Source organism: Vidua macroura, chromosome 7, assembly GCF_024509145.1.
Source record: "Vidua macroura isolate BioBank_ID:100142 chromosome 7, ASM2450914v1, whole genome shotgun sequence".
Lineage (NCBI taxonomy): Eukaryota > Metazoa > Chordata > Aves > Passeriformes > Viduidae > Vidua > Vidua macroura.
The window spans coordinates 15,014,674-15,033,866 of record NC_071577.1 but is presented as its reverse complement, the minus strand read 5'-3'; the positions used below and the strand labels follow the sequence as shown (position 1 = coordinate 15,033,866).

Genomic DNA, 19,193 nt, shown 5'->3' with positions numbered 1-19,193 from the left:
TTGTTTATAATTTGTCTCAGAAAAAAAATCTGCCTGCTAGAGGCTTAAAGCATGGTTAAAGATCTGAAAGTGAGTATTGTTACAGGCTCACCACCTTCCATAAACCTAATTCCTAAACAATACCCTTTCTGTGGCAATTCTCTAGCTGTTGCTTCTGCTAAATCATGTAGCTTAGTTTTACCAATTCTGTCATGGTGCTGTTAAAAGTAAGAAATTGGCAAGCACCATATCAGACAAACTAATTATTAAAAATTCTGCCTCAAAAATACAGATTTGATTATCTTGACCATCACTTTTTCTGACCTCCCATTCAATGTGCCGTTTACCTTGACACTCTTTTCTTGGCTTTCAAGTTAAAGCCCTAAGTGGATAAGATGATTTGATTTATAGATGGAAACTTTGTTAAAATGCAGCACTGAGTCATCCATGTGACCTGCCAGACTGGATGTGTGTGTTACGTTTACACTAAGCATGCACACACAAACTCTTTGGTTCTTGAGCTTTCTTGTGTGTTGTGTCTTGTTGGGTTTTGGCAGGAGTTTGTTTTTTTTTTCCCCTGATATTAAAAAGAAAGTTGCACAGAAACAAAAGAAACAAAAAATCCTAGAGAGCACAGTGTTCCCAGTGAAAAAACAGGTGGGTATGTGAGCAAGAGTATTCTGCTCAATCCACATATATGTGTTAGGTGGTTTTAGGTGGTGTTTGGGTATGTGCTGGTATATTACTGTGTCATTGTGCCTGTGAAAAATCAGCACCCTGGAATAAAAGAGGCAAGTGTCCCAAGCGCCCCCCATAACAGAGGGATCAGTAGAAAATTCCATAACTTCAATATGTTCTATACAGGAATGTATAAAAACTGGGAAAACAGTTTTAACAAAAACTAATCTACATAAAAACCTTCAGAAACACAAACTGTCCTGGAAAAAGATAAAAGTGACTAGAACCTGTCCATTATGAAATGTATCAATAGCTATTTCTATAGTATCTCTTTGCATGATGACACAGATTCTTTTCCTTTTTCTGGCCCTTTTTTTTCCATGATGGTGAGTTGAATGAGTGTTCCTCAGTCCAAGCAGCATAGAATTGTCGGTATTGTTTTGGAGACTCTTTGGAAACAGAAACTTAGAGCCTTATCTGTTTTGTTTAGCTATCTTGTATTACTCTTAAAGAAATTATTTAGATAATTCTGTAACTGATCTTGGTGTGAACGGTAGCCATTACATTGCACAATTGTTAATCCACTTTATGCCATAGATCAAGGCTGATTTTGGCCTTATTAAATTCTATCCTCTGTTTTCCTCCTGTCTGCTTCAGGCCACACTTTCTGATCCTTTATCCAAGATGGAACATATATGCTCCCCCATTTGAAAATCATTCTCTGTACTGTACATAGGAACATGTGTGTGCACACAGCTGAAGAAAGCTGACATGAACCTTAAATCCCATAGTAGAAAGGCCAGGGCTTGATTTCACCTTGCAAAATCTTTGGGAAGGAGCTGTTATAAGAAAAGCCAGTCACCACACATTGCTGCTAAGAAAAGCAAATGAGCATGCTCTTTGGAAACAAGAAAATTTTATTACTTCACTTGGACTACAGCCAGGAGAGTACATCATTCTTAGAAAGATGTCAGGGAACATGTGAAGAAAAACTGCAAAATGTTTGATTTAGGCACATACAGCAGCATGGTGCCAAAATATTATGATGAGCAACTATGTACCAGGCAGCAAATGACTCAAAGGAAGAATGCTGCTTACCAGCTTTTCAATCCAAAGGGAAATACTCCAAAATTCCACTGATCTTGCCTGACTCTTAGACTCTGAAACCAGAGCCCAAAGAAATAGTTACAGACCACAGTCAGGCTGTTTCTATTTGTACAGCTACCAATATTGGATGTGCCCATATATATTTTATACAAAAGCAAATCTATTTACACATAAGGACTTAATTATAGCATTAATGCTACTAATGTGTTGGCAGGCCATATAAACTAGGTAAATTATCTGAAAGGCAGTTTTATTCTATATGCCTAGGCCAATAACTAGGAAACAACAGTTCAAATTTTCCCAAAGTTCTATGCTTTTACTTTCAGTAGAGTTTTGTCCCTCATTCAACTTTTTAATTAAGTGGCACTACATCAGAAATTGGTTCACTCCACATAGCATATATATATTTGCATTGATGTATGTGTGATTCTGCAGCAAGCAACAAGTTGGAACAGAATACAAGCATAACTGGGACTACTTCATCTTTCTTATGGGAGTGGACTCTATTTCCTGGATGAACTGTCTTGCCTCTTACTTGGAAAAGAAGTCCAAATTTGGCTACAGACTTGTAACAGAATACTGATGAATTCACTCCACCCATTTTTTTAAGCTTGACATTAAGGCAAACAAAATGTTATATTATTTCTTTACCTTTGCTTGAAAAAGTAATAAAGAGCAATCTTTAGTTGTAAACCTCTGTTTAAACCGAAAAAGAAGTGTGGCACAGAAGTTGTAAGAAATATTTTCGCTAATTCTTTGCACATTTTGAATGAGCATAATACCTATATGAAACACATGCTCAGAATTTTGCACCCAGCTGGTGCTAAAAATACAGTAAGTGACCCCAAAACACAGGGTCTCCTGTCTTAGTTTTGAGTGTAAGATAAAGAGAAGACAGGTTTTATTTCCATATTTTTCTTTTTTGACAATAGAAGGCAGCAATTCAGTGTTCTCCGTCTTGGGACTCTTCTCCAGCTGCCAAGTGGCGCCACTAATAGCTTCATTTAGGTGGGATGTAGCCAGGGGATTCCTCCTTGGGGCAGTAGTAGGCAATCAGGAGACTCATGATGCAGTGATGTACGGCCACAGCCTTTTGGATGAGAATGCCTCAATTAAGAGTGGTATCAGCAATGGCAAGGAAAAATATTTTTATTATGTGTCCTTTTGATATCAATGAGCTATGGAACCACAGCAAACCAACAGGATTACAACAACATTCCTCATCAAAAGCCCAGTTAGAGTAATTCCACCTATGCTGATAGCTTTCAGTTCAGGCTGTATGTGCATTGCAAGGGCACACATGCAAATCATGTGTCCCTTAAAAACCTTTCAATTAAAGCAGCAAGTGCAATTAAGCCAGCTGTTTACAGAAAGCTGTATATGCAAAGATGCACATCTGACTGGCAGATGTGAAGTCAAGAACACCTGCAGACCTCCTGTCAGCTCCTTTGGGGAGAGCTGGTGACATGAGAGTCACTGAGCAGTTTCACAGTAGTGCACGGGCGCGCTGTCTGAGCTCCACAGCTGCTCGCTGACTGTTCCCGAGCGGCTCACCTCCCACAGGGCCAGCTTCAGCACCTCAGACACCGTGCTCTTGACCTGGGCTTGGAACTTTTTGCTAATCAGAACGTAGAGGATTGGGTTGAGGCAACTGTTGATGAAACCAAGGCCAGTGGAGAGGGGCATGCCATCCTGTAGTAAGTCATGCAAGTTTTCATGATGGTGAGCAGACAGCTCCACAATGCTGAATATATGATATGGTGTCCAGCAGACAAAAAAAGCTACAACTACAGCAGTGATGGTCCAGAAAAGCCTGCTAGAAGTCAATACAGTTCTCCTCTTCACTTTGACAATCAGCAGTGAGTAGCAAATCACCATGGTCACTAAAGGAAAGAGGTAACCAAATGCAAGCCTCACCCAAATGAGAATGTGATGTGTCAGCAAAAAAAGTTCTCTGTCATGTACATGGAAGTTGTTGAAGCAAATGGTGACATTGTTGAGGCCTGTAGCTGTGTCTCTGAAGTATAAGGCAGGGCCACCAATAATTGCAGCTGACATCCAAATGACCCCACTCAGAAGGAGGGTGTTCTTTACAGTCCTGTATTTGTAGGAAAAGACTGGGTGGACAAGGCGGATGTAGCGGTCAAGGCTGATGAATGTCAGGAAGAAAACACTGGCAAACATATTAAGTAGTGCAATGAATGAGTTCATTTTGCAGAGCCACTTCCCAAAAGGCCAGTGGAAACCCATTGCCACGTATGTAATATAGAGGGGCAGAAAGAGAACAAAAATGAAATCTGCAACAGCCAGATTCAGGAACCAGAGTGTGGAAACAGATTTATCCCATTTAAAGCCCATAAACCAGATGACAATGGCATTACCTGGCACTCCCAGCAGAAATGCCACACTGCAAAAGAAAAGGGAAATAATATGGGCAATGCTGAGGGAGGACTGGGGTGACTCATCTTCCTCAGACAGATAGTAGAAATAAGAGTAGTTGTCAAAATCTTCATATGTCATGTTGCAGAGTGGCTTTCTGGGGAAGAAAAGAAATGAAATGGTCAAAGGAGAAATGTTTTATTGCACTGTAAATAGTAAACTGCAATTCTTTCAAGTTTTTGGTCATAAAACAAAAACATTGCCTTAGTTTGGCAAATCTGTCACCTTTTATCTGTCAGTTGCTAGCACAAAATTCCTGAAGAAATTTGGTCACAGGCATTTCAAGAAATGTTCAAATCAGAACAGAACTTGAAATCTTCAATAACTGTTTTCCTTACATTAATTTCTTAACAGACATCACTGAGCACAGTATCACTGATAAATTTCTAGGAGACCAGATGCAAAGTTTTATTGAAGTATGACTGTGCTAATCTTTTCTGGTCAGGTTTTATACTTTACTGCTCTGTAAACAAAATGACAAACAGCAATTTCTCCAGCAACTAAAAGTTCATGGGTTTATTAATCTCTTTCATGTACATCTTTGTATCAAGAAATTATGATTTTCAGGCCCGTTTAACATCTTGGATTTCCTTAATACAGCAACGAATGTAGAGAAGGAAATATATAGAACACATTCCAGGGATAATACACACTGTGGTGTTCTTCCACTAGAGAGCTGAAAAACAGGTAATAGATGAAAGAAAGTAAAGCTTCCCATGGACAAGAAACACACTGTAAGACCTATAAATGAAAATATTTGTGTCCTTCTTTTTTTTTTAAGACAGAATTACAGAATTTTCTCAGTTTTCTTCCCTTGCAAAAGCTTCTGGAACTTGCAAGTACAACATGATTTTTTCACATAGAAATTCTTTCTGTGGTTGGGAGGAAAGGTGAGGGGGAGACGAAAGTGGAATATAAACCAAAACGGACAGGAAAAAAAGAAATTAATAGGAAAACAGACAGGAAATAGAGTTTGAACAACAGAAAGAAAAGCAGTCAGAAGTTATTTCACAGTATTATTTCAGTGTTAGTTTGCAGTATAGACAAAACTGCAGCACATCACAGGTGGCCACGGACAAAAGTCTCTGCATTATCAAAACAATTATTCTGTGAAACTCTGTCATCATTTAAAGCTGAATAGTTTGGCTGGACTTAGCTGCACTGAAGATGTGTGCCTGAGAGCAGTCTATTAGCTGTACTATGATTTATCTTACCACTAAATTTCTGAGCGCTATCTCCATTCCCAAACCAAAATTCAGCCCGCGCTTTTGGAACTCAGCCCTGCATTCCTGTAATGCCATTAATTACAGCATGCTAAGGACAGCAGGAGAGGGGTCTCCAGAGCACACTGCTTGCACAACCACATATGCAAACTCATATTCCTGTACTTACCTTTCCTCCAAAAAGTAGTTCACCCAGTTTGAAAGGATTACTTACATCAGCGAAGCTACGCATGTGCACACACATTAGCAGGATTAGACTTGTCATTTGTAGATGGATAGACAGGGAAGGGAAGAAAAGGTTGTGTAATTTTATATCTCGTGATTAAAAAAATATGTAGTAAAAATCAGCACAGCTTGTTCTGTCAAGAGGCTATGATAGCATTTGTGATTTACATCAGGCTGAAAGAATGTTATTTGGTTTGCTGTCCTGATAAATGACACTTATTGGGCTGCATTTATTTAATTACATGCCCCTTGGGGGTGGATTCTACATTAAATACCACCACCACCCATCTGAGTAATTTTTTCAAACAGCTTGACAGCTGCTGAGAGAAGAGTATAAACATGGAGCAGTACCACTACATCTGGAACATTATATTTGGACCGTTTCAGAGGACAGTCAGATTAACAACTAGATTTTAAAGTGGGTTTGCCTACACAAAAAACTGTACCTTCAAATCAAATTTATGCAACTAAACAAAAAAATGTCCAACTATAATGACAATGATAAACATTTGCCTACTGCCCAACAATGTTAATTTTATATTTAGTATTTTAAAGATGATGTATTGCAGGAGAAAAAACACCCAAATAAATGCCAAATATTTCCCAAGCCTTTTGTAGTTTAAAACTCCAGTGAAAGAGCACACCTTTAGAATGCAATTATTTTTCCAGGCTTCTATTTTTCCTCCTCTCTAACTCTAGTCTTCAATGCAGGGAGTCTTCTTTAGCAGTGGGAGTAAAAAAGCAGAAGGAACATTGTTTACCACTGCTCCCAGTGTACAGATGCTGAAATTAGACTCCATGGCTAGGCTCAGCAAAGACTGCCAATCACATTTGCAAAGCCCAGAAACTTTTACTTCTGACATTGACATATATGAAGCACTTCTATAGCAGGACCTGTGGTGTTAAGCCCTGTCCTGAAAAAGATAAGCAGTAGGTGATTGTCAGTTGAGTTACACTGGATTACATCAATGAAGACACAGATTTTTTTTCATTAACCATAATTCAGCAGGGATGTTTCTCTGTGGTCCTGAAACACATTATCTCTTAATACATGACTCTTAAATTAATAAATTTCCAGAGTCAAAACTGTCTTGCATTTCAAGTCTAGGTCTTGTGAAGAAATCTAATTGTATTCCTTATTCTGTCACCAATTTCCTGCATGATCCTTGACAAATGGCTTACTTTCCAAGCTGGAAAAATTCTCATGAATGTGTTTGCATACTGAGGCTCAGTAAAGAAAACAATACTTTCAGACAGCAGTTTCTGCTTGGCTTTAAGACAACTGCTAGAAAGGGTAAGGGAGGTTTGGTGCAGTTCACTGGCTCAGTGTCTGCCGGTCTGGGGAGCCAGTGCATGGAAAAGATTTTTCAATAAACAGGAAAGTGTGGTTAGAGGCCTGCCAATAAGCCTTGGGAGCAGCCACAGGTTACAGAACAGTGTTCTGTTGCATATGGATTAATATAACCAAGTATAGATTTCATCCTGTCCTTTTTGTAAAAAAATTTATTTTAAATAGTAAACACCCTGTGTAAAGTATATGCTCAGCAGTTGTTTGACGAGTCCATTCCTGTTTGCTGAGCCACAAGCAGCTCTGAAAACTGAGCCTCCTTGATTCAGTTGCTTAATTATGAAAACAGTTGACCAGGAGGTTTCATTTCCTGTCCTCTTCTGTAAAACAGAAGTTAATTTCTAAATGACTTTATAGGAATATAACATGATGGCTCTTGGCACTTTCAGATCTTGGGACAGAAAGCAGAATTACCAAGAAATACAGATAATCAGGAAATATTTCTAAAATACAAAGCCACAGAACTGCTGGGAAGAGAGTTCACCACGTGTTGCATGAACAGTCTTTCCCTGTATTTCAACAGGGAATTACAGACTTGGATCTCAGTTGATATATTCACAGCCTTCTACTAAAAGTACCTAGAGTTCGTGTCCTCTGCCACTATTACAGCTAAGCCATAATGACAACTTGGACAAATGATAGGATCTGCCTAAAATAGAACAGCTCTTGTCACACTAAGAATGGCCTTAGAGTTATGCCATGGGACAGCACTTTGGAACCTATTCATGGCTATGCCACATGCATCCTGTTTGGCCAGGGGAAGTCATTTGACCTCTCCACACCTCAGCCCTGAGGTCAGTGCAAGGGCTTTGGAATTAAATTACATTGGGCTTTCAGTCTAAAATAGAAGAAAACAAACAAAAAAGTTGCAATTTTCGTCCACTTCACTGGAAGCAAAGTCCTCCTGGGGGTTCAAAGTTCCCTGGGCACCACACAAGTTAGGACCTAACTGAATTACCCTGGCAGTCTTGACCACACATTGGGGCTCAGCCCACACAACCTCTCTCTCTCACATTGGGTCCTCATTACTTTTGAATTTTACAGAAAGGTCAAAGGGAAGAGTTTATTCATTGTCTATGTTAGTTAAAAGTTAACACAAATATTTGAGTGGTAGTCCCCAAATCTATTTTTTCAGTGTGACAAACACTGTTAGAGCCTTTGGCCAGCTAAATTGGTTTCAGAGGTCACAGTAATGGGTCCTGACTTACTAGGAAAATTATGGTTTGGAGGGTTGGCTGTCTCAACAGTTCAGTTCATAGAGGGAAGATATTACACAAACCCTCCTATCAATGTCTTTTTGAACAACTGTGAGCACATCACATTCCATGTGTATTATCAGTGGCTAAAGGAAAGCTTATTTGATTGCATCACTTCAACTTCTGTCATTTGCAAGAGTCAAAAGCTGGAGAACAGCTAGTTTTACAAATGGTCACTTAGAGCCTGCTTGTCATATTGTGGCAGCAAGTTTATCCAGGTATTGAATTCAGTTGAAAGCCCTCATAATTTTTTTTGGAACTTTTGAGGTGACAAATTTTTAATTTATCAAGCTTCAAAAACATAAACATGAAATACACCTGGTGGTTTATCTGTAAAGTTCAAAACTGAGAAGGCTGAGCAAATTCATTAGAGGTACACATGTATTTCTGGTAAGCATTTTACAAAGATATAGGCTAGATTCGAAAAGAAATTGAAAAAAAAAGTAAGAATGTAGTTTTTAATATTTCTTGGAATGTAAGGAGTTGCTGTAGCCACTGCAAATCACGTAACCAGAAAGTCTGTACATCAGAATACGAGGAATACCGATGGAATTACAGACTGTCATAGACTCACATTTCTCCCTCAAAAGGACAAAGACAAGATAACCACTTGCCTTTATGCAGAAACATTCCTATAGCAGGAGGTGCCTGATACACTCATACTACAAAAATAAATCATAGCTATGCTACAGATTCAGCCTAAAACTGGCCCTGCAGACAAAGCTACTAGGTAAGGAGCATTTTAAGCTGGTACACACAAAAGCAGAATAAGGCTTGTGTCTATGTTTTCTCTTTCACACACACATACACAAACAATTGTCTTATGACTATCCTTTTAATGGTGGTTAGATATATGGTAACCTAATTACTTCATATGTCATCCTGAATTCAATAACTACAGCGGGTCACAACAGATATGACATGTGACTGGAAATGTTTTTGAGCCACAATATAGATGTATTTGTTCTAGCAGATAAGAAAGGAATGCAAATAACAATCATTCTCCATTATGTCTCTCAGGAAAGCAGTGTTAGAAATGTATTTGCAATGTACGAACTAGACATGTCTTAGAACTTAGGCCAAAACTAACTTTCTTCAAGCAAGGCCAAGCATGACCCTGTTAGTCATAACACTCCACCTCATCTGTGGTATTGAAGTTCTTTGACCAGATAATAGCCTGGTAACACTTCACACAAAGTGAATGCTACAGGATTAACAAACTCATATAGCACAGACTCAGTTAATATTGGTAAATCTACAGTTTCAGACCAGCAGTTTTGCCAACACAGAAATGTTAAACAAAAAATGGAAAATCCAATATCTAAATAAGGCTGCTGTAATAGGAAAAGTATCACAGTAGTTCTGGCCTGGATATAAAATATCTTCTAGACAATGGCTGCAACTGAGCAGTGTACCATTTCCACAATCAGAGACCTGATAAATGTCTGCAACCACCAACTACATATCATTGAAACTGATTTATTTTCAAGCTGATCCCAAGCACCAAGTCTTCCATTCCCAAAAATGACAAAGAAACCCAGATGTCCCCATGATATGCACTGGCAAAGGGGAGGGCACTTGATAACTCCATAGTTAGCACTTGTTTCTGCTCTTATTCACTTTTCTTAATACAGCTAAAAGTAAAAATATAGATTTTAATATTTCTTTGGAATGTAAGGAGTTGCTGTAGCCACTGCAAATCACAGAACCACAAAATTCGTACATCAGAGTCAGGAAAATGACTGGTCATATCTGTGAAACACTTAAAAGTAGCACCATTTTTAGAGAAAAAATCTAATATTCTCACAAAAAATATAGACATTTAGCTAAACAGTGACACTTGAGATTTAAAAATTGCCTGATGTATTTCCAACTGATTGCCTGATGTATGTGTCAGCACTGCCAAAGTATTTACATAACCAGTCATAATGCTTCAGTATTCATAACCCTTATTGAAGCGAGGTTCAAGTGAGAAGTATCATCAGTCTGGTTTACTGGAGAATACTGAGAATGACCCACAGGAAGTCTCTGATCAAACCAAGTGCTAAATCTAGAGTCCCTGCCTAGTGGCTCAACCACACTCCTATCCTCCTTTCTCAAACTTAGCATTGTCCCTTCTCTCATGGTGAGGTGAAGAAACCAGATTCACCTCTGGGAGACCTTTCCCTTCCTGAAGGGAGGCTCCCCTGTGCCATCATGCTCATTGTGGTGGAGGAAGACAGCACTTACCTGGGCAGCCCTTACTGCTCCTGGTCTGTTTTCCCTGCACAGAAAAGCAGCCTGGATTTGCACCCTTTGCTTGCCATCCCCACTGCTGTGTCTCAGCAGTCCCAGGACACACCCCAGAGCCGCCAGGCACGGCTCGCAGACAGCAGAGCCCAGCAGGTACACCGTGAATCCTACTGGCTGGGAGGTAACACACTGATCAAGTGCTGTTCCATGGAAGCTTCACGTGCTTTCTATTCCTCCTCAAATGCCAGCAGGATTTTCTTTGGCTATAAGCCACCATAATAACTACATACCTAGAGCAACAGAGATAGCTGATTAAAAAAATTTAAGTGCTTTAGCTTCGCAGTGACTGGACTGATGGGATAATGAATGCTTGCATTTCTAATTAATTATGGCTTTTTAAAGTTTTCATGCAAAAATTACTTGGAATTTTTACTTTGCAACTGTTTCACATATTTGTGATGAAAGAATATTTTGACTAGCATTCATGTGATCATTACATGATCATGCAGCTCTGAGCATGTTTTTTAAATGGTTGTACTATTTCAAAAAACACATGCTTTAACCACAACTACCTCCAACCAAAAAAATAGTAAAGTGAGAGTGGAGGATACAGAGTAAATGGACAGATTTTTTTCTGCAGTTGACTCCCAGACTAATTAAGGCCACTTAATTAACTACAGCCATTCAAAAGGCATTGCAGAGTAACAACAGATCATTACAGAAGAAATCCAAAGTAACACTCTCTCCAGCAAGATACAAAATATCTATTGAGTAACAGATAAAAAATAGGTTACAATCTGCTATATTTACAGTCCTTTTAAAAAGAAGCGCTAAGAAATAACCCTAGAGATCCACAACTCATTCCTCTAATATGCCTTCTTATATCCTATTCAGTTTCGCAGATTAATTTCCTAATCACTTATTACAATATGCTTGGTTGTATACTGCCCTCTAAATTGATCTCTACTTTCCTAGGTTTATTCTACCCCTCATTTATATAACTCAGCAGTTTGTTCTAGCATAAACGTAATATTGCTATGCTTATATTACTCTTGACACATAGTCTTGCATGGATAGATCAGAACATGCAATTCCAAAATACTGCTAGTACATATCTTATCAGCTGGAATGTTTTGGATAACATATTTTATTATGTCCTCAGAGTTAATATACTAGGATCACTGTATACAGTAGATTAAGGGTGTCTACTCCTGTATGAGTGTTATTCTAATTTCCCTACTCATATAAAGCCAACTATTTTTTTACTATAAGATCAGGTCTATAGTAAGTACTGTCTTTATTCCTGCAAAATTGAAAAATTCATATTGTTAAACACAGTATCAGGAGGACCAGATATTTATCTATTTCCCTAACACAGTATTGGGAACACTCCCCAGCACTGATAGGAATATAAGGCACCTATGATTAAGGTGTTACATTAGGAGCTTGGAAATACTGGTTTTACAGGCTTCCCATATTACCTTTACAAATCACTTCTCACTTGACTCTGCCAGATATGGTACAATATTATTCAGGTTTCTTAAATGGGCAACAGTTCTTAATATCTCCAAAATACCTCATTATGATGATGTGGGGGTGAAGCGTAGTAAAAGGGCATCACTAGAAACAAGAGATGGGAGTGTAGGGAGTGGCAGTACATTGACTGTACACAACTTACTACACATCACTTTCTCTCTCTCCTCTAGAAGGCCTCAGAAGGGAATAAAACCTGTGTGTCAGGCTCACACTTGCTGAAAGAAGCAAGTATTTTATGTTGGGAAAGTACCCAAAGGCCCTAGTCCTTGAGATCAAAGCCTCACAGGATCTAGGCACTACAGCATGTAATAAAAGACAATTCCTGCTTTGTTTATAATTAAACAGACTAAATACATACAAGAGTAGGGAAAGGAAGAGGCATATCTTGCCCAAAGCCAAACAGTAAATTTGAAGGTAAAGCTGGGAGCAGAATAACTTGCCAAATGAATAAAGAGGCAAATATCTTCAGTGGATAGAGGGAAAAGATGCTGGTTCTTCATACTTGTGCCTTTTGATTCTTGAAATACATTCTTCAGGAAGTATGAAAAAGGGACAAGAAAGCCTGGGTAGGGGAAGAGAAGTAGGAGCAACAAGCCAGCAGAAAGCAACCATGGGCTAATATGTGGCTTTTTGCTCCTGCTTTAAGGCCCTCAACCCCTGGAACATACTGAAGATACAAAGAGTACAGAAGTAGCTGAACTCCCCTGGAAGTACTATATGCGACCTTTGAGGACACACAACTTTTTGTCTCAGGAGCCCCAAGCACACTGTAAAAGTGAAAGCAATTGTGAGAGTTCATCTCCACATAATGGCATCTCCCCTCTAGAAGCTATGTCTCTTGGACACTGCCTACCCCAGTCATAGCAATCCCTTTCTTCTGCTAAAAGGCCACAAGGAACTGCTCCTCACAGTCAGCTCTCTTGTGCAAAGCCAGCCACAACAGAGCCCAGCACTGTGGCAAAACTGCTCGCTTCAGACTGAATGAACACAAATTAAGCCATTATCAGAAATAATGAGTGCAAATTAGCCAGACAACCAGCCACCACAGTAAGAGAGACAGCTGAACTGATGGCACATTCCATAAGACAAAATAAATAAATAAGCAAATAATAAGACCATTCAATAGATTACAATCCCCTGGAAACCTAGCTGCTGCTTAGTGCTTGGAATAGCAGAGTTATTAATACAAAACTGATATCGAATAACAGATCACAAACTTCAAGTGTCTGTTAAAAAACACAAGGAGAAGAAAATACTTTAAGGCAACTGGCTTTTTTAGGAAACAGATATAAGTTTTCCTCTTGAATGAATCTATCAGAAATAAACAAAAATGGAAGTATTTCAGAAGTTCCTCATTTGGTTGTCAGCAGAAAAAGAAATTCTTAAAATGAAAAGAAAGAATGTATAATGTACAGGACATAGAAATTGCATTATTTTGATCAACACTTTTCCTCTGCCCTCACCCATGCAGTAAAAATCTGTAATCAAATTCTGCCTAGGAATCATTAGACAGAGTTTCCCCGACTTTTCCACAAAGGCAATTAGAGAATCCAAACCATACATTCATTCTCCAGAGTCAAATAACTTCCACTGTGCCACAATCAAAGAGATTCTCAGTTCAACAGAAGTGGACTCATTTATGGCACATAAAAAATCCCTAGGATTGAAGCAAAGTTGATAGGACCTCTATCCTGTCTGCCTGGCATGAGTTGCTGATAATACTTTAAATTTGGCCAGAAGTTGCAGTGACATCAAACAAAATTATATTGGGTTATCAAAATATTTGCATTTCCCAGCTCTGAGGCAGAACAATAACGTTATGATAGTGAAAGTAAGCTATCCTATCATAAGTAAGTTAATCCTGAAATCAGTTTCTACAAATCTGCTCTAACAAACTACTTTACCTTGACATACCCTTAGTCACTCTCTTCTCCTTAGCTATGAATTAATAAGCATTTTATATTATTCAGTGATACGATTTTATTCAGCTAGAAATCAAATGTGTTTTAATTCACAAACAATATTCAATGTATACATATTTTCTAAGTCCACAAAAACAGGTCTGGGATATTGTTTGGCTTGCAAGATCTCATCTAGAAAGGCGACAGGTGACAATGACACTGCTATCACTAAGTGTGAATAGCAGGTGGAACCTATTCCTGTCTCATTGTGCAGTAGCATACAGGGCTTCAGATCTTATTGCACTTCCAATATACTTACTGAAAGCTAGATCCATATCCTACCTTATTCCACAATGCTTAGGGAAAACACACACACTTTCCAGCTGAGATCACAGAAACCTTATTTAATTCTGCAGAACTGCAATTCTTCAGAAGTATTCTGTTAATCTGCTATTTAAGTTGAAATGATTTCCAGTTTCTATTCGAGAATCTGTTCAGATCAGAAATGATGTATTTTTAACTAATTATACTGGAAATTGCTATAGCTATAGAAGACACACTATCCCTGAGCAAACAAAAAAATTAAATCCAACACACTAGGGGACACAGAGGGGAGAGAGAGATTTAAGTCAGGGTCACTTACCATTCGCTGACAGGGTAAAACTCCTTGAAGTGTGTATTAACATATTCAAAAGTAATTAAAAATTAACACACATTTTCATACCTTTTCTTGACGCTGGGGTGGTTCAAAGTAATCTTTGAAGTAAATGAGTATCACATTCTTGCTTCCAAGAAGCTCTTTTCGCCAGTATATGCTATACCACCTTACAACATCTGCCTGCAAGTGTTGTTGCAGCTGTAGAGACTCACTATTTAGAAGGGAAGGGAGAGAAAGATCTTAAACACAAGAGAGTTTGACCTACCTTGCTTAGTCCTTTGAAACAAAAGGCACTGTAAATCAGGGATCTGAGCTCTGTAGCAGAAGGAAGAATGGAATGATCTGCAGAGTTCAGAATCACTTCAGTGTGATTCCAGCTGCTTCACTTGGCCACTGCCTTCCTTCTAATAAAGCTGTAGAATGATATAACGCTGTGTTTGTTTTCAGCTGAGGAAGTTGTTTCCAACTTCCCTTGGTTTTCTAGACCCATTTTTGAAATATTGCCACGCTGTATAATCCCAGTATTTCACCAAAAATAAATGTTAGACATTTGAATGAATCATTTTGGTCAGTGTCCAAGCAAGCAACAGATGTGGTGGCTGATGAATGGAAAGAGACCTTACAGTTGTGGGCTGCTTTTTGTTCTGCAGAGAAGAGGTTGAACAGTATTTCTTTGTAAGCACTCTGGTTTATAGAAAATAATGTTGAATGAGCTGAAAGATGTTTAAAAAGTCACACTGAAAGCATCATTTAGTAACTGTACAGTGTGATACATTCATTTGGTATTTAGGATTAGTAGATTAATCTCCTTTTGTGTGTAAGAGAGAAGTAAGATCTTCAAAACACTAATTAGTGACTCTCTCCATCAGAGAGTGTAACACTGGCCAGGAATTTGAACTGGATTTTAGGTGACTGGGCCTGACTCCCAGTTCTGTAAAGAGCCTGATGAGGTTTTGTGGACAGGCCTCATGATCTCCACGTCGCTCAATTTCTCAGTCAGTAAAATGGAAATATTATTTCCCTAGTATCTACCTACCACAGCTCACCTGACTCTGATGGTACCACACTAATCATACCATTTAAAATCAGCTAAGCATCTGCCAGTCTACCCTGCCAGTGGAAACAATATCTTAATAGTGGTACTCCGCTGTCACTAATGCAAAACATGTAACATGTTCAACACCGATTGAATCTAGTCAAGGCCAAATTTTCCAGATAGCAAATCTATTGATTCCAGTGAAAAATTAGAAAGAAAAATCTCCAACAAACCAACCAAGCACAAAAAAAAAAAAAAAAAAGAAAAAAAACAAAGCCACAATAAAAAAACTACAGAAGAGTGAGTGAAGCGCTTAGTGAGATCAGTTAAACTGGGATTTCAGCATATGGTTAACAAGGCTATCAGCTCTTAAGCAACTCTCTTTAGGTTCACAGACCACAGATTCTCTTAACAGGAACCAAAAACTCCTTCTAGCAAAAGTAGTCTTCTTTGTCTTTCCTCCATGACAGTTCTTCTTGTTCTGCCAATATTACTTTAAACACTGAAAGTTATACATACTAAAGTTTTAAATGTACATTGTACACGAGTGGGACAGCCTCTACTTCCACGAAAGGAGGATGGGGATTATGCACAGAGCCCCTGGACCATAAGGAAAGGACAGGGGAGCAGGATTCCTGGGAATATATGGGGACAAACAGAGGGGGTTGCCTGAGGAAAGCATTACACTTGTTTATTTCTTGTATTTTACAGTTTTCCTGTTTTCTCTAGGTAACTGATTGGTGAATCTTCACTAATAAAAGCTCTTGTAACAGTAATTATCTTATTTTGTAAATACTGGAATAAGGTAAATACAGGCACCGTTTAACAACAGATCTGCTGAGGGTTTTTTTGCCTGTAATGGCACAGGAGTCTGTGGCTCTCCAGGTATTTTGCCAAATCTGATTATTGTAAGGCAGTTAATTCAAAGGTTTGCTCAGTATTATTTCAGCAGGACAAAAGAGAAAATTAAGAGGTAGATAACCCCCAGACATGATCAGCAAAAAAAGATAAAACCCCCAGCAAACAGTCACAATTTGCCAAATGCTCTTCCCGGTGAAGGGAGCATTCTGGAGAGTGCAAAAGATTCTTGCAGTTCGGGGTAGTGAGAAATTGTCCCTAAGGCATTGTTCCCTTCAACATAAATTAAAAACAGGTTTGTGACTATTGCAACATATACTGGTGTTGGTCCCTCAGCTTTTCCATCCTTCAGAATCAAGGGAGGATTAAACCCCACAGAGCAATTTTCTTCACCCTTCCTTACCACTGCACCAAATATGAAATACCAAATGCTAAGGGCCCAAAAGTCACTTTGCAGAGGAAGTTAGAATGAATGGATGAATGAATTCCTAATTTCATAGGAAATCAGATTTTTTTTTCAAGAACAGCAGATTACTGCATTTAGAATAATTTTTTACCTCTCTGTCCTACCTAGATTTTCTCCTTTTCCATTGAAAAGGACTTTTGATTGACAGGCAATTACCCAACTTTCAGAGGACTTACCAGCATAGTAACATATGGGAGAAAAAAAAAAAAGAAAACAAATTTTTACCAAGAAAATTGCATTCAATCAGAAAGGGCTTTGTTCTGCTTGTTTTCTGTTTAGAGTTTTGATTAACCACGGTGGAAATCTTAAACCCCTAAAGAATGTAAGCTTAGGCTCCAAATCTTTCATTGTTTTAGTTCTTTCTGTGCTCAGACACAGTAAACTGGAATGGTGAGTCACAAATTACATGGCTTTTTAATATACACTTTTTTGCAACCCATTAACCACTGACATCATTTGAGTGTGATCTTTGCAGATAATTTTGTGAAAGTTATAAGCTTGAAAGAAAATTAGTGAATTAAAAAAAATACCTTGTTTACTTTCTTGTCTTCTCCTTTTTCTATTTGGAAGTTAAATTTGTATTTTGCTGTGTTATTTGTGCTTTTTCAACTGGATAAGTTGAAAAGCCAATTTGCCAGAGAGCTCTGAAGAGAGACATGCATTCATCAGCATACAGTGCACCTGTATCTTGCAAATCAGGGAACTACTACTTTATACCTGATGGAAAAAGAACAAAGGAGAGGATTTATATACAGATAATAGACATCGGGTTCTCCAGCAGTGAATAAACTGGGTCTATTGAAAAGCAAGTTAATTTTAAAATCACTTACTATTATTTGTGGGCTTTTTAACCCTATAAAACAAAACAAAAGCACAGGATGTATGGAAAAATATACAGAGGAAAAACTTCCATGAATGCTTTACTGGTATTTACTGGTATTAACCAGTAAAGCACAAATTACAAAACAATTTTTTAAAAAAAGTAACTTTTAATTTATCTGGTTTGCCAACAATTGCCTGATCGTTCTGACAATTATACCCCTGCTGGGACCACTGGATCTTACCAAGTTGCCTATTAGTATGTGCTGATAATCTCAGCACTAATCAACATTCTATCAATGTTCCTTAATTCAGTTAAATTGTACAAACCAAGAATTTGCATCAAACAAAAGATATTTAGTTTTTCTCAGGGTTAAATTAAGCTCAACAACACAAGAAAGCAACTACTTACTGCTGTTTACAGTTAGGTCTTTTTTTAGAAAAGTAATTCTTCACTGTTCCTTTGTCCTCACTGTTTGAATACTTCATCGACTAAAATCCACTCTGGAAAGACCACGTTTAACTACCTGACAATCAGGAAAAGGGTAATTTCCTCCCTTCCTGTGAAACTAATGGCTATTCATGCCTATCCTTTAGGTAAAGCTGTAATGTTTACTTGTGGCTTAACTACCCACTATATACCAGAGTCAGCAACTCTGACAAAATTCTCCAGCGACACATTTGAACAAACCACCCGATGAAGGAAGTTTTGGCTCATTTAGGCAGGTCCACACCTCTTTCTATGCTGACATTAACGATCTGAAAGATTTTCATGTATAACACATTGAAGAAATTCAATAGTTCTGCAGAAGGCAAAATCTTTCCTCATTACTTTAGTCAGGTCAAAACACACAAGCATATATGGCTTGGCTATACATCTATATATGAATGTATGTACATACCAGGTCAAGCTGCAGCACTTCATGTAACTCCTTCATGTAACTCCTGCAAACACAGTCAACAGGGTGTTAATTCAATGAAATAATGAATATTAGAGAATAATTTATTATAGTATACATTTTGTGATGTATGTATTATGTGTTATTATATAATGTATGTAAACTATTATTATATAATGTATTTTTATATGATACCCAGGAAGAAATACCATTAGAAATACTCTTTTTCCTCCATAGATTTTGCTTTTATATGTGCATTTTTTCTCATTTTCCACAAGTAAGTAGGAATTATTTTCTACATAACTTTCAGACCACAGGTATTCAAGTTCTATATTCATATGACAGTAATATAAGACATAATACTTGCCACTCAGATAACACTTGAAATCCATGGAATTTTCAGAGTGTTTCTTGACAACCAAAATTCTGATATATGTCAGTGAGTCCTAAAGATTATATTAATTGAATAGCTAACCAGCCAACTCAACAACAGTATTTTTCCATTTTAACCAAAGTGCTGTCTCCTCCCATGG

General features: G+C 38.1%; 1 protein-coding gene across 3 annotated transcripts; it reads right to left on the bottom strand.

Annotated features, from left to right (window-relative positions):
• Window positions 1-2,765: 2,765 nt before the first annotated feature.
• Window positions 2,766-18,697, bottom strand: CMKLR2 (chemerin chemokine-like receptor 2). Of its 3 annotated transcripts, XM_053983117.1 has the most exons (5): window positions 18,664-18,697; window positions 17,473-17,659; window positions 14,848-14,995; window positions 14,267-14,414; window positions 2,766-4,300 (listed from the first exon to the last, which is right to left on the bottom strand). In XM_053983117.1, the coding sequence occupies exon 5, from the start codon at window positions 4,282-4,284 to the stop codon at window positions 3,238-3,240; it is 1,047 nt and encodes a 348-aa protein (XP_053839092.1). In that variant the 5' UTR covers window positions 4,285-4,300; window positions 14,267-14,414; window positions 14,848-14,995; window positions 17,473-17,659; window positions 18,664-18,697; the 3' UTR covers window positions 2,766-3,237. The 3 variants fall into 3 exon arrangements, with proteins under 3 accessions (XP_053839092.1, XP_053839091.1, XP_053839094.1); XM_053983116.1 differs by lacking the exon at window positions 14,267-14,414; XM_053983119.1 differs by lacking the exons at window positions 14,267-14,414; window positions 14,848-14,995; window positions 17,473-17,659; window positions 18,664-18,697 and adding an exon at window positions 10,485-10,563.
• Between the last annotated feature and the right edge of the window lie 496 nt (window positions 18,698-19,193).

Coding starts and splice junctions, on each gene's coding strand:
- CMKLR2 (XM_053983117.1), bottom strand. CDS start 4,284: ATGACATATGAAGATTTTGACAACTACTCTTATTTCTACTATCTGTCT.